Source organism: Eptesicus fuscus, chromosome 10 (assembly GCF_027574615.1).
Source record: "Eptesicus fuscus isolate TK198812 chromosome 10, DD_ASM_mEF_20220401, whole genome shotgun sequence".
NCBI classification, from domain to species: Eukaryota; Metazoa; Chordata; class Mammalia; order Chiroptera; family Vespertilionidae; genus Eptesicus; species Eptesicus fuscus.
The window spans coordinates 8,978,359-9,003,056 of NC_072482.1; the positions used below are offsets into that span (position 1 = coordinate 8,978,359).

The following is a 24,698-nucleotide window of genomic DNA, read 5'->3' on the forward strand; positions in this document are numbered from 1 at the left end:
TGCTTTAAAGAAGTGAAGAAGCAGAGACAAGTTTAGAAACTCCTCAAGAAGCTTAGCTATGAAAGAAACGAGAGGAGAGGGTCAGGACCTAGAGAGGGGTGTGTTGTGAATGTGTCCTTATATCACAAAAACAATACATAACAGTCCATTTAATTAAAAGACTCTCTCTCCCTCTCCTTCCCTCTCTCTCTAAGAAATCAATGAAAAACATTAAAAAACACACACACACATGCACACACATGCACACACACATGCACACACATGCACACACATGCACACAAACAAAAACAGCAAGTGGCTCTGAGACCTCAATGCCTGGGCCCTTCAGAGACTGGCCAATCAGAGAGCGTCTGAGAGCAGCACCCGCAGGGCGTCCCTGCAGGAAGGTGTGGCTGGGCGCTGCCCACAGGCGCAGCGGCATCTCAGCAAAGCATCTCTTGAATGAATTTCCATCTTGGGATTTATTTTAAAGGAATGCATGTTCTCTGTTTGATGGAATTTCTCTTGCCAATGAAAACAGTTGAATTCTATTTTCAAATACATTCTATTTCATTTCAAAACAGACTTCACTGATAGTTCAAACATCATGTGGCAGTGCACTGCTGGTGGGTGCTGGTGGGTCAGGAACACAAAGCCTGTCGAGATTGGCCTCTGGCATAGCCGGGTCTCAAAGACTCTTTACCCTCAGCGGAGGGCAGCTAGCTGATGCTCCCAGTGTAAAAATCAGCTCCTTGTTCATCTAGGTTCACTCAAGCTACATCATCTCTAATGCCCACAACAACCTTTTCAAATAGGTATTCCCTTCGTTTTTCAGATGAGGAAACGGGGCTGAGGAATGTGAAGGAACGTTCCTTAAGCTGCAGAAAGGGGATTTGAACCCAGGCCTTTCTGGTTCCGAGGCCCATAGTCTCCCCAGTACACCCGTGGCTCACATGAAACTCCCTGTTCCTTGCACTGTAAAACAGCCTTCAAGTGAGGTTTCCTTATGGTCGTTGTCTTCAGCTTACTCATGAAGACTTACATGCGCACTCGAGAAAGTGTCTGCTTCCTTTTCACACTCACACCAGCGCTGGCAGCACACACGTTTAGTAGGAAACAGGAAAACAGAGACCAAGGTCTTCTTTTCATAATCTGTAACCACACAATGATGGCATTTCTGTTATTTATATCACATTGCATAATGCATCTTTTCTGTAGGCTTTTTCTGCATCTAGCCACTCAGCAAGATGCACAAATTACCACTATGTATCCTTTGTCACTAATTTTATTTATAATTTATCTTTACTTTTTTATCAGTCCAAACTCATCCAAGTTTCAAATTTGTTTTAGATGAAATACCTATTCGCCCTCGGGCAAAATCTGTTGCTGAGGACTGTTCTCATATCACATATGAAAGTTCATTTCCCTGTCCCAGTTATTCTTCGTGAGTCACTGATCGTCAGTTCCCCAGTCCTCACTTCTTAAGTTAAATAGAACGTGTGTTTGGAACCGTAACATACAGCTATTTCATGCTAATCTCTGTGGTTTTAAGAATATATATTTTAATTGATTTTTAGAAAGAGAGGAAGGGAGAGGGAGATAGAAACTTCGATGAAAGAGAATCATTGATCGGCTGCCTCCTGTACACCCCCTACTGGGATCCAGCCCGCAACCAGGCATGTGCCCTGACCGGGAATTTAACTGTGACCTCCTGGTTCATAGGTTGACGCTCAATCGCTGAGCCAGGCTGGCCAGGCTAATCTCTGTGTTTTTAGTGGACATTGTTACTTAATATCTCTTGCAGAAGGTGCAGATTTATGCTCTAATCATCATGGGCTTTATTGAATTTTGAGATAAATTATGACTATATATGTTGTAATTTTAATTTTTTTTACCACTTCTATTTTTAGGTCTTATAATGTGAGTAACCTAACAGATGACTTAAAATTTTTATACAAAGTTGCGGGGGCTGAAGGAAAAGGCATCACCTTCATCTTTACTGACAATGAAATAAAAGATGAGGCATTTCTAGAATATCTTAACAACCTGCTGTCTTCAGGGGAGGTAGGTCTCAAAAGTAGAGGAAAAAAACTCATGTTTTTTAAATGTACATTATATTTGAATAGAAAAAGCAGTGACCCTTCAGCAACTGTTAGCAAGTGAGGCCGATGATTACACGTTTTTCATTTTAGAAGTGATTAACATATGAGATTTGGTCAGTTTTTTGAAGTTCCTGTGAAATTAATGCTGCCTTTCTCGAGATTTTTGTGTGTGCTTCGTTCCATTTTAAATACGATTGCTTAGTTATCTCTTTAGTCTCCAGTGTGATCCTATAATTTATTTCAGGAGTAGCAAAGTATCTATCTATCCACCCACCCACCCACCCACCTCCTTCCCTAATAGGACGAGAAGGGTTGGAAGGGTTCCGTGAGCTGTAAGAGTGTGAAAATATAACCGCTTCTGACCCTACTTTATCAGCACCATCATGACCCCTCTCACGCGTGGTACTTCATTAGCAGGACTTGTGCATCACATTTATGAAAGCAACACAGCAGGGAGTCACGGCCAGATCAGTAAAGACAAAGACACTTTGGGTGGATCTGGAGAAATCCACGTGCAGGCTGTCTCTGTTCCCGCCAGAGGGCCATTGGGTGTGCTTCTCCCGCAGCAGCAAAGAGCCACCCACACGCGCTGTCCTTCAGGGAGCCTGTCTGGGGCTCAGAGGCCAATGCTGTCATTGGCGCTGGCCAAGTAGTCACTCCCTGCCCAGCCACGGGTGCCCAAGTCACAGACTCCCGGAAGGAACGCAGATGTTCACCGTCTATCCCAGGGTTGGCATCAATAGTTTGGGTGCAGTGGAACAACCTACCAGTTAGCAATGGGGGAGACATTCCGAAGCCAGGGTCCCAGAAGCCAGCCCCTCGCGCACACCCTTCCTATCGTCAGGCTGCGCTGTTCACGCTTCCCTGTGCTCTGGTGTCTGTGGATGCTGGCTGGCGATGAGCTGGTTAACCAGCTTGGGGCCAGAATTGAGACTTGACAGTGACTCAGAGAACAGAGGGCAACACTGGACATGTTAAAGGCATGATCACCGTGGCGGAGAGACCGAGTTTTAGTGATAGCTATTTGGACAAAGGGAAACATAATTTGCTCCTGGTTAAACAGCTCAATCTGCTCAATAAATAGTTGTACTCTTGACAATCTCCGGCAAACCAACAGTGTAACTGTGGAGATGCAGAAAGAAAATACAAAAAAAAGACGACATGAAGGGGGTGGGGGGAGGGGAAGAGGACCAGACTCTGGCAGTGAACTGGCCGTGGGAACGCTGAAAGTGCAGAGCACTGTCTGTCCATTCCTCGAAGATCTCCAACTTGTTTGCACGGGATGAGATGGACGAGATCACCCAGGGCCTGATATCGGTGATGAAAAAGGAGCTGCCGCGCCACCCTCCCACCTTCGACAATCTGTACGAGTACTTCATCACGCGGTCCAGGAGGAACTTGCATGTGGTGCTCTGCTTCTCTCCCGTGAGTGCTTCCGCGGTTATGTCCACGTGGGAGGAGCTACTGGTCTAAATGTGTGTAGGCAGTCTGTTTACCTTCTCTGATGAGATGATTGGCTCGGAATCTAACATTTGTTACATTGAAATAAAGTTAACCCTTTACTACCAACCAATCTCCATGGACCAAAATCTCATAACAGAGTGTAATAATTTAAGATTTCATCTCATGAGAAATGATTGCATAGGCTACAACTTTCATCACCTAAAGACACAGATGATTTGACTTGGGAGGGATGTGGTGGTGTAATCTTGTCCAGCTCTACCTCCAATGCAGACACGCCAGCTAGAATGTCCCTGATGTATGTTTGGACATCTGTAGCTCACTGCACTGTCCACATAGTAGCCAGTGGACACGTATGGCTATTTACATGTTGGTTAATTAAAATGAAGTGAAAATAAAAATCCAGTTTTTTTGTCCTACTTGCCCCATTTCAGATGCTCAATAGCTGCACGTGGCTGGTGGCGACCATGCTGGACAGCACTTACTGAAAAGGTCCATCTCCCCAGACAGTTCTGTTGGTCAGCTCTGCTGGGGAGGGGGGGAGCTCACTAATTTACAAGGCAGCTGCTTCATTTCTAGATAATGTAATAGCCAGAAGGTCTTCTTTACAATCAACTGAATTTGGTCTGTCTCCTCCCCCGTGATGCTGTTTCTGTCCTGTAAAGTGATCCCGACCCTCTCCCACACACAGCTCCTCGTATTTGGAGAAAGTTTTTGCAGACTCCCTAAATGGTTTCCTTTTTAGATCAAACACCTCCTGTTCCTTCTGCTATTCCCACTTGCTCTGAGGTCCAGGCCTTTCATGTCCTGCTCGCCTCTCTGTCAGTTTCCTCGTACTCTTACGAGGTAGATCCTAGAATGGAATCCAAGAATGCAGATGTAGTTTTAGAAATGGGAAGAGTGTGGAAATATAACCTCCCTTCATCTGGGCATTTTATCTATGTTTTTAAGATTTTTTATTATTGATTATGGTATTACATATGTGTATTTATCCCCCCTTACCCCCCTTCCCATTCATGCTCTTGCCCCCCCGCCTGGTTGGACACTATTAATGCAGCCCAAGAGTTTTAAAAAATTGTGATGTCACACCACTGACTCAGCATGCACAGACATAACTCTCTCTAGCCGAGTGATAATCTGCTTGTGTCTCTAATGCTTCCGACTTTGCTGTGATAGGTTGGCGAGAAGTTCCGCGCCCGGTCTTTGAAATTTCCTGGCTTGATATCAGGTTGCACCATGGACTGGTTCAGTCGCTGGCCCAGGGAGGCGCTGGTCGCCGTGGCCTCCTACTTCCTTTCAGGCTACAATATCGTCTGCTCTGCTGACACCAAAAGACAAGTTGTGGAGACGATGGGCCTCTTCCATGACATGGTCTCAGAGAACTGTGAAAGTTATTTCCAAAGGTGGGTGACATTGCGTACGCACGAGAGCTGCAGCGCCACGAAGGTCACGCCTGGGAGGAATCGCCTGGAACGTCCGGGATAGGGCTCGCGCTGGCTGAGCTCAGGGTCCCAGCGGCTCTTACATTTTTTCTTGCTTTGATTTTCTAGTGATTATGTAAAGGGTAGTAAAAAACAAGCTTTAAAAATTAACTAGTGTCCATATTCAAGTACCTCCTTCCTTCTAGGCCTCAAAGTAACACATGCTTAATGAGTCACTTTATTTTGTGTACTTAATTTTTTTTTTTCAGAAATGACTTAACTCTTCATCACTAGCCATTTAAAATTAGTTTCTTGTTCAAATGCATTATTTATTGTGATTAAAGAAGGGCGCTGTTTTAAAGTTTCATCACTGCCTTCTGTTACAGGAACACTTAGGTTTTGTATTTGCATCACTTAGTCTGATCAAGTGATGCCTGTTTCATCATGTTTTTAGGCCAAATAATTATGAAACAAAATTGTAATTGACTGTAGGAGAAGCTTCTCACTAACAGCAGCGATGGTGTTCATATGTGAAAGCTGGTGTCAACAGTTTAGAAATACACCTCCCTCCCCCCAGCACGATAGTCTCTGCGTACGACGGACAGATGTGAATGCCGCTGGGCCAGCCTGCACTTCTGGAGCAGTGGGCCTCTCCCTCAGGGTTACGGCGTGGGCTGCAGGGCTGCTGGACCCGCCAGAAAGACCATGTCTCTTCTTCTGCAGAGGCACTCTGGGTCCATCTCACTGATTTTCCAGGGGGTCCCTGTCTCACAAAGGGTATGAGAAACCCTACCTAGACCACCCCTCCTGAACAGCCAGTTGTAGATGATCTTCTGGTGAGTTTGTGTGCACTCATTCTTACTGTTAGGAAGATGTTCCTTCTACCTCATCTGAACTCCTCCTGCTGCTGTTACCTGTAGAGAGACATCTTCACCTTCAGATAGCTGCAAACACCCATGTCTATGTATGAAAAACTTGGTGTGTTTGTCATACCCTCTCAGGTGGTAGAAGTTTATCCTGAATGTAATATTTTCATAACACTATAACGATAGTCATCTATAGGCCAAGTTCTTAAAATACTTTTAATGTTAAAAATCTCCTGAATGCCCAAAGCGCAAAATTAATCTAAAAGGTAAAATGATTTTATGTATGTGTGGAGTTCTTCTCTGACTTGAGTGTCTTCCGTATAAAATTATTATTTGTATTTATTTCTATTGTTAAATAGAATTACTTTGCTGAAGCCCATAAGGAGGTGAGTGTTGAATCAAACGTGGCTGCTTTGATTTTAAGGGCAGCCCAGGGCGTGCGGGAAGCGGCTGGTGTTCGCCTCTGGGGCCCACCAGCTGCTGCCCGGCTGGGAAGGGGTGTGCAGCCTGTATCAGTAGAGTGAAAACAGACCGCCGTACAAATCCACTTCAACCACCTCACTTACCCCTGATATCTGCACAGAGTCTTAAAGTTTGCAAAGTGCACTTATATATTTTTTATCTTCACAAAATTCTGGCAGGTATAGAGCAGTGATTTTTCTCTCTCTCGGTTTCCCAGACGAGGAAACAAGCCCAGAGTGGGGTAAGGGAGGAGTGAAAGACCCCGAAAAAGTCCAGAGAGATATTTAATGGTCTCACCATCTCATCTCCAGGGAAACCATTCACAATCCCTGCCTCCCTGCCAGTGACTCATTCTCGGGATTTCACGTGGGAAGAGCAGGGGCTCCGACCCGTGTGGCAGGCCAGGGGATGCAGAGACGAGCTCACTCTGTGTCTCCCTTTCAGATACCGCCGGAGAGCGCACGTGACTCCCAAGTCTTACCTCTCGTTTATAAACGGTTATAAAAACATTTACACGGAAAAGGTGAAATTTATTAATGAGCAGGCTGAACGGATGAATATTGGTAAGCAGCATGGGATTTGTCCGGGCTTGTTTGATAGGGATCCTAATCTTTTGTTTGGCGGATGCTGCTGGGATTGAAAATGAAATACGGACTTCACGGTTAGGAACGGAGTATGTGAGGAAAGGCGCTTCAGGCTGCTTTGACCTGTCCAGAACTGGGCGGGAGAAAATCCCAGCAGGTGGCCTGTTTTTTTCTAGAACCATCCCCCCCCCCCCTCCTTCAACTCCGGGCCCACCAGTGGGGCAGTGAGTGACCGCGGTCACTTGGGGAACAGCCCGCTCTTGGGAACTGACCACAATTTCCGTTTCCGGTTTCATTGCAATGTCCCTCAATTTGTATAAACTTTGTGAAGTTAATGCTTCTCAAACTTCTAACAAAGGAAAAGGCAAAACAGCAACAAACAAAAACAAAAAGAGAGAATTTACTTGAGTGATGGTTTTCTGAGTGTTCAGTATATAGAAGTAGAAAAAGTAGAAATTGGAATTATTATAGGTCCGGAAAGCATCTGACCCAAACACTCCAAAATACCTTCGTGCTGTCCTTTTATTTCTCCTACACAAAACCGGGTCCCAGAGCCTAACTAAGTTCAAGGGCGGGAAGTTAAGTGATGCTGGGAGCAGCGGGAGAAAGCTCCTCGCTGTCCTCGCCCTCACCTTCCTGCAGCGGCTCCGTGTGATGCTCAGGACCAGCTCTGTGCTGAGCCCAGGTGCTGGCTCACAGGAGCCAGGGTTAGTTAGGAATTGTATGATCTGGTTGTTAAATTAAAATTAAATTACATAAACTCACAATTAAATAAAGTATACTAAAAGTGAAGGCAAAAACTACTCAAAACGTCTCACTTCTGAGTTATTTTTACTCTGTTTTGCTATTATTATTGTTCTTGAGGTTATATCCATTCTACCTGCATGGTAGAAATATCGCAGCGTGCCACTGAGAATCTCTCGGTAGCTTGAAATCGGCCACGTGGGAGTATTTACACCGTGGACACCGAAAATATACAAATGAGTGCTTCCCCTCCCCCGTCAAGAGACCAGATGCTAAACATTCACTGAACACCTCTGCCTAGAACCCAGCTGGAATGTGAGAAAGCTGGTTGGTTGTTGTCTTCTCCAGCGTTGAAAGCCACAGAGCCAGGCGCACGGATTTTAGCGGTTATTTTTGTTTTTATAGTGAAGAGGACAACAAAAACGTTACCAGATGATGTGTCTCATTTGCCATCTCAGTGGCAATAGGATTCAAAGGGGGGAAAAAAAAATGGCAGCCACAAAGTGTTTGCAAGGCCCAGGGGAGCGTGGGTTTGTCAAGCACGTTTCTCCACTGATGTTTGTCAGGCAGGTCCAATGACTGACGTTCTCGGTGCGGCCCTGGGACTTCCCTTCGGTGTGGCCAGATGATATTCTTCCACCAGAGCGATTTTCTTCACCCCCTGCTGAAGCTCTCAGAAATATGGCCAGGATTGTTGCTCCTAGGATATGTGCATTTTTAAAGCCTTTGTCCGTGACTAATTACCTGGTGTTTGTTATAGTACTTCTATGGTGCCTTGTAAGTAGTAAATGTTGGATAAATATTTGATGGAGGGGTATTCATAGACTCAGCAAGCGTGTACATCTGTGCGTTTGTAAAGGTCTTGACAAGCTCATGGAGGCAAGCGAATCGGTTGCGAAGCTCTCGCAGGACCTCGCAGTGAAGGAGAAGGAACTGGAAGTGGCGTCTGTGAAAGCAGATGAAGTGAGTTTGCATTTGTTTTATCCCGCGCGGTGAGGGACATTTTTCCAAAGTAAAGAAAAAGCGTTGAGAAGCTTACAGGGTATAGACTTAGACTATTTCTGGTAAGATAATGTTCCCAACGACCATTAGGTATTTCATTTAACTCACACCAAGGCATACCTAACCGATTCCATCCCACCGGGTCTAAGGCTGTTCTTTCTTCTCTGGCTCTGTCTCTCTTGTTCTCTCCAACTGTTTATGACATTTCTGCTTGACTGTAGTTATATTTGGTAAGGTCCCTGCATACTCTAGGTTTCTAGGATGCCCCAAGTCTCATCTGAAGTTTGTGTCAAGCGGGGGAACAATAAGAGGAGGAGTTGGTGAAGTTAAAAAAAAAAAAGGATACTCCTCCCAGGGGGTAGGGATATGGTGCTGCTCCTTTATCTATGCCCCCACCCCACCCCTCAGGCTGTGTCGGCTTCCCCTCCCTGAGGGCCAGGTAGGAATTGACACTTAAATCTTGACCTTTATCCAGTTGCTGAAAGGAGAGAGAATCAAGAGAGGCACTTAGCAAAGTTCTGGCATATGGTAGGCACTGAGCAAAATATGAGCTATTTTTATTGTTATTTACATGAGGCTTAATATGGTTTCTGATCTTATTCCATTACACTTACTTATATTGTTTTAATTTTTAGAAATTACATACAGTAGAAATACCATTTTTCTGAAAGGTTAAATATCTCTCTATATAAAAGCCTAAGCGACTGTTATGACAGAACAATCAGTACAACTGGAATGACCAGTTGCTATGACATGCACTGACCACCAGGGGGCAGACACTCAACACAGGAGCTGCCCCCTGTTGGTCAGTGCACTCCCACAGTGGGAGCGCTGCTCAGCCAGAAGTCGGGGCTCTCAGCTGGCGAGCACAGCGGTGGTGGCGGGGGTGGCTGGGGGGCCTTTTCCGCCTCTGTGGCTGTGCTAAGGAGTGGTGAGAATGCTGAGCACTGAGCCGGACAGTGCCCGGCCTGGTTCGGGCTCCTCCTCAGCCTCCTGCCGCTTCACTCACTGCTGCATCCCTAGGGGATGTCTGAATGCCAGTTTAGGCCCGATCCCCGCAGGCCAGGCGGCGGGGACACCCCCCCTCCCCACCCCGCACAAATCTGTGCACAGGGCCTCTAGTTTATATATTCTAAGCCTGAAGAAAGCTTAGGAAATAACAGACTGCAAGGACTGCTCAAAGGAGTTATTTTAATACATCTTAAAATATAGATGACTCAGCCCTGGCCTGGTGGCTCAGTTGGTTGGAGTGTTGTTCCATGCACCAAAAAGGTTGCAGGTTTGATTCCCAGTCAGGGCACATACCTAGGTTGTGGGTTTGATCCCTGGTCAGGGTACATAAGAAAGGCAATGGAACAGTATTTCTCTCTCACATCAATGTTTCTCTCTCCCTTCCTCTCTCTCTAAAAATCAATAAAAGCATCTTTGCGTGAGGATTAAAATAAGCATATATATCTTAGATGGGGAATAAACTTGCTCTAATTCATGTTTTACATTTTAATGAATGAATATTCTCTCAGTACTCAAATCTGTAAATGCTGCTCAGAGGTTTCTGTTTGCTCTCATGTGCTTCCTCAATTTAACAGGTGTTAGCAGAAGTCACAGTAAGTGCTCAAGCTTCAGCCAAAGTGAAAAATGAGGTGCAGGAGGTGAAAGACAAAGCCCAAAAAATTGTGGATGAAATTGACAGTGAAAAAGTAAAAGCTGAGAGCAAACTCGAGGCCGCGAAGCCTGCCCTGGAGGAGGCGGAAGCAGCCCTGAATGTGAGTAGTTGCTGTCCCCCCCACACAAGTCCTAGCAGCACCAAGTTCCATTGTGTGAAATAACCGGAAGTTCTGTAATCACAAAACCGAGTCTGGAAACAATCTTTTCACAGATCAAGTTTTCCAAGTTCAAATTCTTTTAAGTCTTTACGTCCTATAGCTTACTATTTGCATCCTGTAAATCTGCTTTCCATGAGAACTGAGAACCGTACTGGTGATTAATGCGTAAGCCATGCTTAAGGGGTTCAGATCACTTAGGACCCTGTTGAGATTGTCATGAGCCCCTTTGACATCCCCATGTGGTTCCCGTTGCTCTCAGGATAAGTCCCCAGCCAGGCGTCCCGGGCTCTGAGGGCACAGCTCTGGAGGCAGGCACACCTGCATCTGCCTGTCAGGGCCACCACTTCTTAAGTAAATTGACTTAACTTTCGTGGGTCTCCATAGGGATTGTGAGGAATTCCTCACTGACCCTTGGAGGGTCAATGTAAACGTTAAAAGTCATGAGTGCCGTTTGCTGGGCACGTGGAAAATACTCGATAAATATTAGTGCTGCTGCTAAGCTGGTTTCTCTCTTTTCCTTGAACTCTCGTCGTCTGTCCCCACACAACAGGACCAGACAAACAGAAAAAGCTCTAGGCTTTTGGAAGAATCATGGTGTTTAAACGAGTCTCTCTCTGCCAGGAATGCTTCACCTAACCTCCATTGCCTAGTAAGAGTCAATCTTCAAGACCAGGCTCAGACCTCATCCCGTCCAGAAAATGTTGGTTCTCCCGGCTCTCCTTTATTTTCCCATCACCCCCTGCTTCTGTTATGACAGATAATCCTAGTTTAGGGTAATTGAGTTTTCTCTCTCTGCCTTGGAAAAATATGAGGACAGGGCTATTTTTGTTTGTTTGTTTTATATGGGAGAATGGCTGTAGTTGTTATATGAATAGATTTATGATAATCGCTTAATAAAATTGTGACAGTGACCAGGGCACATTCTTCATCCCCACTCCCTTTATGGATTCCATGATGACACACAAAACAGAGAGAGAGAGAGAGAGAGAGAAAGAGAGAGAGAGAGAGAGAGAGAGAGGGGGGGGGGATATCACTGAATCAAATGGGTCTTAGGAGACTTTCTTGATTTATGGGATGTCCCGGTCCTTCTTGCCTTGAATGTCTGGTAATGACTTATTCCAAACCCAGCTCACATACAGAAACTGTCAGAAGACATCTTTAGGAGGCGTGTGTTATAATACCTTCTCCTGTCTCCTTTGCATTCCTCCCCTTCCATGGTAGGGCAGCCCTCCAAGTGCAGGCCGGAGGTGAGGCTTCTGCTCCTCAGGCCTTGCTCCTCTTTGTTATCCACACAGAAGACAGGCTCTGTGCTTTGAAGATGCAAGTTATCTAAATGTCACCCACCATTGAGGCTTGTTGCTAACAAAGGCCTGGGGGTGTGTGTGTGTGTGCGCAATGAATGGCAGTGATATTCCAAGGAACTAGTTGAGGGCAATAGAGGGGGGAAAAACACTAAAATAAACAAAAATCCTAGCATCACAACGAAAGAGCTATTAGGAAAAAATCTTGGAATGCAGACCCTTAAGGAGATAATGTCAGGGTTTGGGGAGAAAATGCATTTTAAAATGTTCTGCTTTCATTATTTAAAAGTATCAGATTGCCACATGACTATGAACACTACTCAACAACAAAAAAAATATTGATTCCTCACCCCCAATACAGACGATCAAACCAAACGATATTGCCACGGTCAGGAAACTCGCAAAGCCCCCGCATCTTATTATGAGAATCATGGACTGCGTTCTGTTACTCTTTCAAAAGAAAATTGATCCTGTTACTTTGGATCCAGAAAAACCTTGCTGCAAGCCGTCCTGGGGAGAGTCGCTGAAAGTAAGTGAAAACTTCTTTATAGGCCCCATGCAATGCGTGGGTTTCCTCAGCCCGCACACTCGATACAGAACACACAAGCTGGCCGGTGAGTCGACCGCTGTGTATCGAGTAGTGTCTCTTAATCTGCATCTCCCAGAAAGTAAGTAGGGAAAGAGGTTTAGGCTGAATGCTTGCTTTCTGCACAATCTGTCCGGAACCGGTGGCCAGTCCTGGCAGTCCTGAGGTCAACCCATTTACTACTAAATGCACCCCCTGGGCAGGAAGCTGGGGGAACTTTGATCTTTAGAAATGAGAGGACAGTTTGCGGTTCACAGATTTAGGCTGACCCCTGTCCTCGCCTTGATTTGTGTGGTGGAGCCAATGGGCTGTTACTCTTTGGAGCCCCTGGCTGGGGAGCAGGCAGGCCTCTCCTTGCAGCCCTGCGGGTGGTGGTGTTTTGCAGCTGATGAGCGCCACGGGATTCCTGTGGAGCCTGCAGCAGTTCCCCAAGGACACCATCAACGAGGAGACGGTGGAGTTGCTGCAGCCGTATTTTAACATGGATGATTACACTTTTGAAAGTGCCAAAAAGGTCTGCGGGAACGTGGCCGGTCTGCTGTCCTGGACACTTGCTATGGCAACGTTTTATGGCATCAACAGGGAGGTGCTGCCTCTGAAGGTACGTCCCCTCCTCCTCCCAGGAGCTCGGTGCTCAGTAAACCCAGGCCTCGCGTTACTGCTGTTAACAGGCAAAGCATCGTTCTGACGGGTAACGGTAGACGTCCCGGTTGCCGGCGTTTTCCCTTTTGTCTGTGTGCCCTCTCACCGTCTCGCGTTGTTTTTACATCTGTTGCATGTTTTGGGCATCTCGGGCAAGAACCTGGAACCAACTTGTTAACATGGACCGGGAATGAACCTCCTGGGAATAAGAACTAAGATGTCATAGAAGAGAACTTGCCATTTCTTTAAAGTTTGGGGATAAGGTTTGGAGACTGAAATGGGTTGCTATATTCCAAATGAAATTTATAAAAATTAGTCTCAACATTCACATTTCAAAGACAGAAAGGGCCACTTGCATGCATCTAAGAAACAATAAAACAAAATTTAAAAGAATGATTACAAAAGAAGAGCATTCAGGGTGCCGCAGACTTCCCACCAGCCTACTGCTGGAGCAGAATGAAAAACGCAGGCAGAGTGCTGAGGAGGGCAGGTCCGTGGCCCGAGGATTCAGTATCTGGCCAAGCTGCCCTCCGTGTCTGAGGGAACAAAAAAAACCTTCTCAAGGATGCAATTTAAGTATTGAGGGTAAATACAACACACACACACACACACACACACACACACACACACACACACCCTCGCACACACAGACACACACAGCCCCGCCGCCCATCCCAGCCCCGTGCAGATGGAAGAGTTGCACGTGGTTGCTCTGTGGAATGGGAACTGGTGAGGAGGTGGGCAGGTTGCTGGTTTTCATAGTAAGCCTTATAGAAGGGATTGCCTCTTTAAACTCTGTGCTTCGTGACAAATAGAAAATAAATGAAAAATAAGAAGTTTTAACAAAGGGAAATGATGCGAATATAGAACAAACACACCCAAACAAAAAGATACCAAGAGAGAAATGTTATATAAGTTTCAGAATTCAAGAAGAAAAAAAAAAGACTTAAAAGAGCGGTTATTTTTTAGTGATAAAAATTTTTATTCCTAACAATTAAGTCTATGATAAGACTTAATTGTAATAATTAAATATAATAATATTAAGGTACATAAAGCAAAACGCATAACTACTTTAGGTGGCGATTAATAAAAATCATATTATAATTTGAGATTGTGGCGCACAGCACCACGCCAGCACAGATGAGGTGGGCCTAGCGCTGGCTTTCTGGGTGTGACCTGTGCACATTGTGTGAAGGGCCCGTGCTTGGCTCAATGCTCTGCTGTCACCCTGTTGATGTTCTTAATAATATTGGAACAAGGACCCACGTTTCCATTTTGCACTGGGCCCTGCAAATTATTTAGCCAATCCAGCGTAGGCATAAATTAATTATATAGAGGTTTTACACCATGTTATTTTAAAGTTTGAATTGCTACTTGAACTTTTTAAAATATAAACAAAGAATATGATTGCTATTGTCCAAGAATCATTTACAAAAATGCATCATGTTCAATGCTAAAAGAAGACCGTGATTTAATCCCCAGAAGCAAAAATCGCTGAGGCCTTGTTCTTTGATAATAAGCAATAAAATTAGAAAGTTTACATTTTAAAAAGTCAGTCACTTTCATTTAGAAAATGATGACAAACAGCTAGCTACCTAAACTTTTGTGAGGTGGTAAAATGATATGTTCTTTGCCCTTAAATGAATCAAAGATACTAAATCCAGTACATACTCACTGATAAGCACACATATGCACCAAGTTTGAGGAAAATGGGATAGAGCTAATAAAAATAACATTAAAAATTAGAAGAGAGAAAAGTAGAATTAATGAGTAAATCTGGAACTAAGTGGTGCTTTGCAAAAACAAAATATGAAATATATTCTTAGAAAATCTAATCAAGAAGAAAATATAGAAGAGCAAATGAGAATAGAAAGATAAATCCTTATAATCACAGATGTGTAGATTTAAGTAATTAAAAAGCAAATTGTACACAGTTATATGTAAATACATTAGAAAACCTAAATGAAGTGAAAATTTCCTGGGGAAAAGGGCTAAATTCAAATAAATGAAATATTGAGAAAGAAAATGAGAAAAATTTCAAAAACCTATGTCAGAGGGCTCCTGGGCTAGCTTACTTTGCTGATGAATTACTTTATATGTATAAGAAAATATAATTACCATGTTGTAAGGCTTAGAAAAAGATGAAAAACTACTGTTGCAGTAATTTCACTTCAAAGAATCTCTACCAAGGAAACCAGCCACAATGTTTACATTCCCAACAGTACTCCTCCCAGCTTTACTTATAACAATTAAAAAAGGGCGGGGGGGATGTCTGAAAGTACAGAAATGGTTATGAAATGGTGATGCATCCAAATTGCATTTTATGCAGCCGTATAACTGATGTTCACGAAAAGGTTTTAAGGACAGGGGAAATGATTCTACTTCATTAGGTGAGGGGTGGTGGTGGGGGGAATCAAAATGCCAATGATCAACTTCTTAATACAATACTCAGACTATCACTGGGTAAAATCACGGGTAATTTTTGTTCTCCTTCCTACACATTGCTGCAGTGTCCGTGTTAACATTAATAATTAAAAGAAAAAGAACTTTAATGAAGGATCTTCAAGACCCTCTGCTTCCCTAGCTGAAAACACTGACACAGGCGGCCTCCAGACATCTAGGGCAAAATCATGGGGGGTGTGGTTTACCTACCGATTGAAGTCAGGTGTTTTGCAGCGCCAGTACCGCTCCACACTAATCACCCCCTCTTCCTTCCAAGACTAACCTGGCCAAGCAGGAGGGCCGCTTAGCCGTTGCCAATGCTGAGCTGGGGAAGGCGCAGGCACTGCTTGACGAGAAACAAGGCGAGCTGGATAAAGTACAAGCAAAATTCGATGCAGCAATGAATGAGAAAATGGTGAGATTAAATACCCAAAGTGAAGGAAATGCTACGCAAGTATATGTTGTATTTAGAAATTAGGTACATGTGTATGACAGAAAAGGTTTACCTGAATGTCCCTCCCTGCTACCCTGCTAGCGACGTCTACTTCTTTTGGATCTTTGACCCTTCAGATTCTTTTTAATCATCACTGTCCATAACGGGAGCTGTGATGTCATGCCCCGAGGGCACCGACTTTGCAGTTGGGTAACTGGGTTTCAGGTCCCTCTCATGCACTTATTAATTGTGAAGTTGATGGTAATTGTCCCGATCCAACCTCTGAGGTCAGATGTGAAGTGGTGGCCTGGTGGTGAGGCAGGGGCCAGGGGAAGAAGGAGGCCTGTGGGCAGGGTTTGCTGACTTCTGGGTCTAGGTCCTCCCGTCACTGCCCATTTGCGCTGTCGTTGTGAGGACACTGAACCCGGATTGGAAAAACGTGTGGCGGCAGCAGCACCATAATGTACGCTTTCCACCAGGCCGACACGGCGGGCTTAGTAACCTCAACTCGGTAACACTGAGACGCAGTCAGTAATTAGGAGGTGGTGGGTTTTGGTTATTCGTTACCTTTTCTTTTAATATGATTTGTTTAAGTATAAGTTTATATAATTTAATTTTTAATTACGACTATTTAACACCAGCACACATTCCCTACAACTTTTACCAATTGGCTCTTGTGAGCGGATGCAAGCTGCCTGCAGCACACGACTGTTGTGTAGAAATTTTCTGGGGGGAAATCTTGGTTAACTGCAAAGAACTCAGATTATTATTAAATCCAAGTCTTTTAAAAGCACTATATTTTATTGATTTGATTCTATTTTGAAAATATTTAATAGAAATACTATTTTATTTTACTTTATTAAATTTTTTTCTTTATTGATTAAGGTATTACATATGTGTCCTTATCCCCCCATCCCCCCCATAGAAATACTATTTTAATTGATGTGATTTGTATTCTAGCTTACAAAATTGCTTTTCTTGAAATTTTGTAATGTAAAATAACTATATACTGAATAAATTACCAGAATGTAACATGTAAGGTTTCCCTTACACTGTACTTTTAGATTATATTAATTTTACGCATTAAGAAATTCCCTCATGTATTTTACGTGTGCATATAATGGCCATTTAATTCAGGGATTTAAGAAGTTCTTGAGACCTTCTTCCTGTATGAACGCAGGACTTGCTCAACGACGCCGACATGTGCCGGAAAAAGATGCAGGCAGCCTCCACCCTCATCGACGGGCTGAGCGGAGAGAAGATCCGATGGACTCAGCAAAGCAAAGAGTTCAAAGCTCAGATTAACAGGTATGCCTCTCGGTCTTCGTAATACTCGCTGTCCATCTCAGGCACCACCCAAACGCCACCTCTTTGTGACGCTGGAGAACATAAAACCCATCTCCCGTGCAGAGCTTTCTCCTGCATGCCCTCATCCCCATCCCGAGTCCCTCCATCTGAGAAGCCGCTTGCAGCTTAAGTTCCGCGCTCTCGGTGAAACAGAGAGGGAAGCGCCTTCTGTGAAGCACCTGTCATCTGGATCCCGGCTCGGCAGTGTGGGTTTTCAGTAGTGGGTGCTGCTGAAACGGTTCGAGTTTGCCAGGACAATCCGGAGGCTGCTCCATTTGTCTACTCTCAGCGTCGTGTGCTCAGGAAGCAGGGAGGGGGTGGGAAAGGAGAAGTAGTCTCCCCAGGACTGATTCTGAACAGGACCCGGCGGGGCACGGGCACAGGCTCCCTCTATCTCGCTCCCCCGCCTTCCCCGCGTAAGGCCACTGCTGCTCCTTAGTGCACCCTCTCTCCACGTGTGGCTTCTGAGTGTGGGGAGCAAAGAAGGGGTTCACCAAGTAACAAGCCAAACTGCACTGTGGCCCTCCAAGTCCTGACACTGTGGAGAGTGACTGTGTTTCCTCCTCCACAGGCTCGTGGGCGATATTCTGCTGTGCACCGGATTCCTTTCCTACCTCGGGCCTTTCAATCAGATATTTAGGAACTATCTGCTTAAAGAGCAGTGGGAGTTGGAGCTGAGGGCACGGAAAATTCCTTTCAGTGAGAACCTGAATCTCATTTCAATGCTGGTGGATCCTCCAACAGTAAGTGTTTCTTTCCTCATCACAGTATCTGAATTTCAGTCCCATTTTATTTCTTACTAAGAAGTCAAGGTACACCTACTTTGTTGTTGTTGTTTTCATTTAATTGAAAAGATTGTTTGAAAATGCTTACGAGCTCCAAAAATGGATTTTCTTTGTTGTATAAAAGTTACTCTGCATTTTAAGAAATCCTCCTTTCCAATGAGTACCAATTGCACTGCTGGGAACTAAAAGGCCATTGGTGAGTTACAGACAGGCTGATACCGAGCTCTCCTTACAGCCCCTCAGTGCTTACACCCTCCTACTAAACCACGCGCTCTTGCGAACATCTTGGGCCAATGCAGACATTAGCCGGGCCCCACGCACTGGCATTAACCTTCTCTTGGTCATTAGCAATCCCTTACTAGTAGCACGCTCTGTGTCACCGAGGAACAGCGTGACCTACCTCCCCAGCCTCCCTCGTGGGGAATTTGACGCCCCTGCCAATTACCAGTGCCTCTTGCAGGCCTCCTGTGGCAGCACATGCCTTCCAGGCCGTTTGTATTCATGAGCTGCTTTTCTGATTTGTGGATACGCTCCCCAGTTGCCCTAGAGACGCCATGCTATTAATTTCATGTTATCTCTACTTAAAAATGAAAAATCAGTCTTTCCAATTCAAACAATGTCGACGTGGTCGTGACAGGGACCAGATCAGGTGTTGACTAGAGTGGGTCACTGGTGAGGCTGCGTGGGCCAGGATAGTCTTTATTAACTTCGGCCTTTGAAGGCGGAGGCTGGTTGGTTCATTGGATCTCGGGTGATTTTATGAACACGTGGAGGCAGGCTGGCAATTCCCTCTGATTTTGGAAAAGAAATACTTTTTTTAAAAGATGTCATTGATGAGCTCCTGCCAATAAAATATCTTATCTCTCCTGACTTCTCTCCCTCCAGCTATGCAACCCCGGACCCCACCGAAGCAGAACCAAGGGCAGGAAGGGGAAGTTTCAGGGGCTTATCCGGGGCTTATCTCCTCTGACATCTCTTTTTTTTAATCCTCACCTGAGGATATTTTTGCATTGATTTTTAGAGAGAGTGGAAGAGAGAGGGAAAGACAGAGAAATATCAACGTGAGAGAAACACATCGATTGGTTGCTTCTTGCACGCACCCCGACCAGGGCCCAGGTTGGGAGGAGCCTGCAACCGAGGTACGTGCCCTTGACTGGAATCGAACCCGGGACCCTTTGGTCCATAGGTCGACTGAGCCAAACTGGCTGTGGCTTCTCTGACATCTTATCACCGGTATCCATTTTCTCTGCCTCCTTCAGCCAGTCTGGACCCCACCCCCAAAGCCAGCCTCACCATATTTTAAGCCCCTATGTTCTCTGAATGCTCAGCAACCAAGCTTCATGTAATCAATTTAACAATATTTCCTCAAGCATGAAAACATAACATACAGGACTAAACCTAGTCTTGCATCATGAGAGAAAGGATTTATTTATTCCAGTTTTTTAAAATTTAATATTACTTGGTTCACATTTACAAGTTTGGGTTTTTTTCTGGGTACCTGTTGCACGTTCTCAATGGAAAAATATATGCCCAAATTTTAAATTCTTTTATATCGTGGTGCTTTTAACTACTAATGAAAGCATTCTCGTTCTCCTTTGAACGGCCATGTCCACCTCCTGTTATTCAGATTGGCGAGTGGGGACTGCAGGGCCTGCCGGGAGATGACCTCTCGATTCAGAATGGCATTATAGTGACGAAGGCCACCAGATACCCACTCCTCATAGATCCACAAACCCAAGGCAAAACTTGGATTAAATCAAAGGAAAAAGAAAATGACCTGCAGGTGTGTACCATTGGGTGTCGGGGAACGTAATCTTGAAATCATGAAATTTCCCCCAAATTTCCGTTGAATCTGCCAGTCATAAAGTTGTCATCTCTGTAATTGTTTGCTAATTTACACCTTTGAGTTTTGTAACAGGGATTAGGGCAAAGCCTTAGCAATTTTCTCTCTTCTGGGCTCTCCCTTGATTGCACTCTCCCCTCTCTGTCCGTTGGCCTGGCTCCATGGCAGGTGTTGGATGTGGTTTCTATCCTGGGCCTTGGATCTGGGCCTTGGATCAGGAAAGCAGCCAAAGAACCTGTGGTTGAGGCCACTTGCATCACCTCGCTCAGGCACTTGGTACTACAGAGCATACGAGGGTCCAGTGTCGGAGCTGGTGTCTAAAAAGGTGCTCATTTTCAGGTAGTGGGGGACGAGGGGCAGGATTCCAGCACTCCTGACTCCCTGGGGGAATCTCATCACCATTGATATTTCAATTCAGCTTCCCATATGGACTGTTCATTGTTTCCCAGACACTGTTCTAAGCCTCCGGGTCCATATTTTTGCTTGTTCTGTTTCTCCTAATGAGGACGCCTTTCTCCACCCCACTGCCCACTTCCCTTACATCCCAGATAAAAATCTGAAATATCTCAAAGTCCACATCCAACGCTACCTTCGTCAAGACTTCTCTGCATCTGAGGAGCGCCCCTTCTCCTCCTCTTTCCATCACAGAGAGCCCGTTACACACCCAGGACTTCCACAGGCCACGACTCACCGAGTTTTGAAAATTATGTTTGCTCCTTTTATTTTTATAAACAAGGCTTCTCAAATAGCCTTCAAAATTCGTAGTCAACTCTTGATTTCCACCGAGGAAGAGGCACGTTCCTTGTGCCATTTGTAGAGTAATGACCTCTTCCTTTTTAGGTGACATCGCTGAACCATAAGTATTTCCGCACACACTTGGAGGACAGCCTTTCCTTGGGCCGACCCCTGCTCATCGAGGACATTCGTGAAGAGCTGGACCCGGCCCTGGATAACGTGTTAGAAAAGAATTTCATTAAATCAGGCACCACTTTCAAGGTGAGCTTTGTAAAAAAAAGAAAGAAAAGGATAATGGTGACATCTACTTATCTTTTTGAGCATAGCAGTAAAGGCAATTTCTTTCAAGTATTTGGTATACTGAAAAAAATAATTTCCAAACTCATGTTCAGTGTTTCCTTTAAAAATATATAGTATAGCCTGGCTGGTGTGGTTCAGTGGTTGAGGGTTGACCTATGACCCAGGAGGTCATGGTTGGATTCCTGGTCGGGGCATGTGCCTGGGTTGTAGGCTCGATTCTCAATGTGTGGGGCATGTAGGAGGCAGCTGATCAATGATTCTCTCTCATCATTGATGTTTCTGTCTCTTTCTCTGCTTCTCCCTTCCTCTCTGAAATCAATAAAAAAATATTAAAATATAGATGTATATATATATTATATATATTATATATAACAAATATAGGGGGAGGGCAATTTCTTGGTAAGAGTAGCTATTGCACTGAAACTAAATAATATATTAAGGAGAGACATTGTTTAATCATAATAATAAGATATTATATGTATTTTAGCAACTCCAAGAAAATTCATTTTGTAAGACATATATGCATCTATACAATAAAACCTGTATTTCATTGGAGAAAATGGCATTTTAATGAAGTCTATGGACATTGATTTGTTCATTTCTCAATTAACGTTCAGTCTAAAATCATGGACTTCGCTGGAAGCTATGGAATAGTGTTCCTGATTTTTTATTATAATTGTTTTCAGTCTGTTTCTTTTTTCATTGGACATTCTCTACCTTTAGGCTTCTTCAGATTTTTATTTTTTGATGAATGTCAGCCTTTCTGGTTGAATGTGTTTTTTATTTGGACAACTTAATTTTATGAATATCAGTGAATAAAATTTGAAATTTAAAAAATGTTCTCATTAAACAAAGAGATTTATGTAGAAAAAAAGTTCTTCATAATGTGAATTCTTTTATGTGCCATGTTTAATATGCCAAAGGAGGTTGCAGACTCGCTCTTCCTGGAAGTCCTTTAAAAGACCCCCAATTCTAAACCGCAGCGTCAAGGCCTGCTGCCTGAGAATGTGCTAGTCCCCTAGCATGTGGATTACGATTAAAATCTAAGTCATTTAGAAATGTTATAAATTCCACCTGACTTTGTTGTTGTTGCTGTTAATCCTCACCTGGGAATATTTTTCCATTGATTTTTTTTTTTTTTTTAAGAGAGAGTGGAAGGGAAGGGGAGAGACACATAGAGAGAAACATCAATGTGAGAGAGAAACATTGATTGGTTGCCTCTTGCATGACCAGGACCAGGGATCAAGCCTGCAAGGACCACACCTGCAACCAAGGTACATGCCCTTGACTGGAATTAACCCAGGACCCTTCAGGCCTGGGGCTGACACTCTATCCACTGAGCCAAACCAGCCAGGGCTCCACCTAATTTTTAGACAGCAAAACCTGTTGTTTTTCAATATACTGCAGAGTGTAGTGTTTAAGATAAATGTCTTCTTTCTGGAAAGTTATATTGGCATTTTTCTTCTTTGGAAATGTTATTAACCCTTTCTTTTGTTAAGTGGGAAAAATATGTTGGCATGTTTTTTCTTTGAAAATTTTGTTAAACCTTTCTGTTGTTAAATGTGCTTCAGATATGACTGTGAAATGGGAGGAGAAATTATATATTCTATAAACACGACAAATTTCCATAGCAGGAAACAATTTTCTCAAGTGGAAAAAACAGTCAAGTCTTTGACTGAGTTTTTCTTTATTCACCATTTGTCTTGGATAAAATTTTCATTGAATTTCCTTGGTGTTATGGCTAAAAACATCTCCAAGCGGGACCACAGATGTAACTTATTCTAAAGGGATAGGCTTTATTCTTTAAGATCAATGATTAAAATTTCACAACTTCCTTTTGCACTTCCTTCAAGTTTCACAGCACTAGCCTCTGGTAAAGTATTTCTTAAATTGAACCCATAGTCCTGGTCCTGTCCTCTAAGCTTTTTTAAACTTTATATTTGCATTGATGTAGGTGAAAGTCGGTGATAAGGAATGTGATATCATGGATTCATTTAAACTTTATATTACTACAAAGTTACCGAACCCTGCCTTTACCCCTGAGATCAATGCTAAAACATCAGTCATTGATTTCACTGTTACAATGAAAGGACTTGAGAATCAGTTACTAAGGAGAGTAATTCTAACAGAGAAACAGGTAATAATTTCTCAAGGTAAAGAACTTTGACTTAAACTATAATAAATGTTTAAATTTTATTGGGAAAATGTTAAGTCTATGGACAAAAAAAAAAAATTAAGTAAATCCTGTTTACCTTTGCTAACATATTTGTTTTGTAGTCTCAAGTCCTGTCAGGAAATCATGTAACTAATTCACCTCTCCTCCAACTTCAGACACACACACACACTCACACACACACACACACACACACACACACACACACACACTCGCACATTCACACCCCTATTTCCACTTCCTACATCTGACTTTAAACCTTCGGGTATGTTGACTTACATCTCTATAGTCCTGTGGAAGGATGGTCTTGGATATAACTGAAAATTTTGATAAAATAATGATCCTGGAGAAAAAGAAATTGCTCTGAATGAATATTATTACCACTGTAGCAGTTTCAACCACTACAATCTAATCTGTACTAATAAAAGGGTAATAAAAGGGTAATTAGACTGGGAGACCTCCCAGATGTCCTTCCGGACAAAGCCATGGTGGCGGGGCCGAGGCAGAGGCGGTTAGGGGCAATTAGGCCAGGAGGGGAGGGCAGTTGGGGGTGAGCAGGCCAGCAGGGGGGGCAGTGGGGAGAGAGCAGGCTGGCACAGGGGGGCAGTTGGGGGCAAGAAGGCCGGTAGGCAGAGTGGTTAGGGGCGATCAGGCAGGCAGGCAGGTGAGCGGTTAGGAGCCAGCGGTCCTGGATTGCGAGAAGTATGTCCGACATCCAGTTTAGACATCCCCCGGCAGTTGGACATGCCCCGAGGGGTCCCAGATTGGAGAGGGTGCAGGCTGGGCTGAGGGACACCCTCCACCCCCCCCCCCCCCCCCCCCGTGCATGAATTTTGTGCACTGGGCCACTAGTAATCTAATAATATAGGAAGCCATACTTTTATTTTAATTAAGTGAAATTTGCACTAAAGCAGGAAACGTATTTAAGTATAAGTGAGGGTTCTAATAAAACAAAGAACAACTTAAGATGGGGTGGTTCTAAGAGGCTGACATAAGATTAAACTAATTGTTAGGATAAATGTCAGAAAATGTTAAATGTTATACACAAAATATAATTTTATATATCTGCAGATATAAAATATATTTGCACAAATATAATTAATTTTAGTATTAAGGGTTCAGGGGAAAGGCAAGGTTAGAAATAGAAAGACCAGAGAGGCATAAAATGGGAGGGTGAGAAGATGGCAGAAGAAGACGGGTCAAGGAAAGGAAAAAAGGCGAGATCCGAACAGATGGACACAAACAGAGAGGAAAGACATTCAAAAACGGAAGGAGGAATGACACTGACCACAAAGAAATAGAGAGACAGTGAAAGGAGAAGTGAAATCCTACCTCATTCATAGAGATGGTCACTTGGCACCCGCCTGGAAGGGCGGCCTGTCTGGTGGAGGGAAGGGCATGGTCCCAGCTTCCATACTCGTTTGATCCTAGTTAACAACGAACAACCCAGGGCTTATGCAATCCAGAAAGAGAATCCATTCCACTTCCACAGCCAGGCAGAGGGAGCATGGGCCCCTCCATTCATGGTCTCCATCTCTTCTTAAGGCCTCGTGGTGTCAACTGGTAAAAACTAGTCCTTCCTTTGTGGTCTGCCTGGTACTGTCGGTCTGTTCCAGGAGGATTCCTCAATGGTCCAGCACTAGCTTCTGTAAGGCGGGCCCCTCCAT

The 24,698-nt window shown here is 44.1% G+C and overlaps 1 protein-coding gene across 1 annotated transcript in view; it reads left to right on the forward strand.

The window, feature by feature from the left end:
- Positions 1-24,698, forward strand: part of DNAH8 (dynein axonemal heavy chain 8) — a 265,691-nt gene that overhangs the window by 168,158 nt on the left and 72,835 nt on the right. The window contains exons 62-75 of the mRNA XM_028161183.2: positions 1,890-2,043; positions 3,342-3,506; positions 4,719-4,945; positions 6,736-6,854; positions 8,479-8,582; positions 10,208-10,384; positions 12,107-12,274; positions 12,717-12,932; positions 15,693-15,830; positions 17,029-17,156; positions 17,767-17,938; positions 19,608-19,763; positions 20,664-20,819; positions 22,813-22,995. Of these exons, the coding sequence (XP_028016984.2) occupies positions 1,890-2,043; positions 3,342-3,506; positions 4,719-4,945; positions 6,736-6,854; positions 8,479-8,582; positions 10,208-10,384; positions 12,107-12,274; positions 12,717-12,932; positions 15,693-15,830; positions 17,029-17,156; positions 17,767-17,938; positions 19,608-19,763; positions 20,664-20,819; positions 22,813-22,995 (2,263 nt within the window). The remainder of the gene's footprint in view (positions 1-1,889; positions 2,044-3,341; positions 3,507-4,718; positions 4,946-6,735; positions 6,855-8,478; positions 8,583-10,207; positions 10,385-12,106; positions 12,275-12,716; positions 12,933-15,692; positions 15,831-17,028; positions 17,157-17,766; positions 17,939-19,607; positions 19,764-20,663; positions 20,820-22,812; positions 22,996-24,698) is intronic.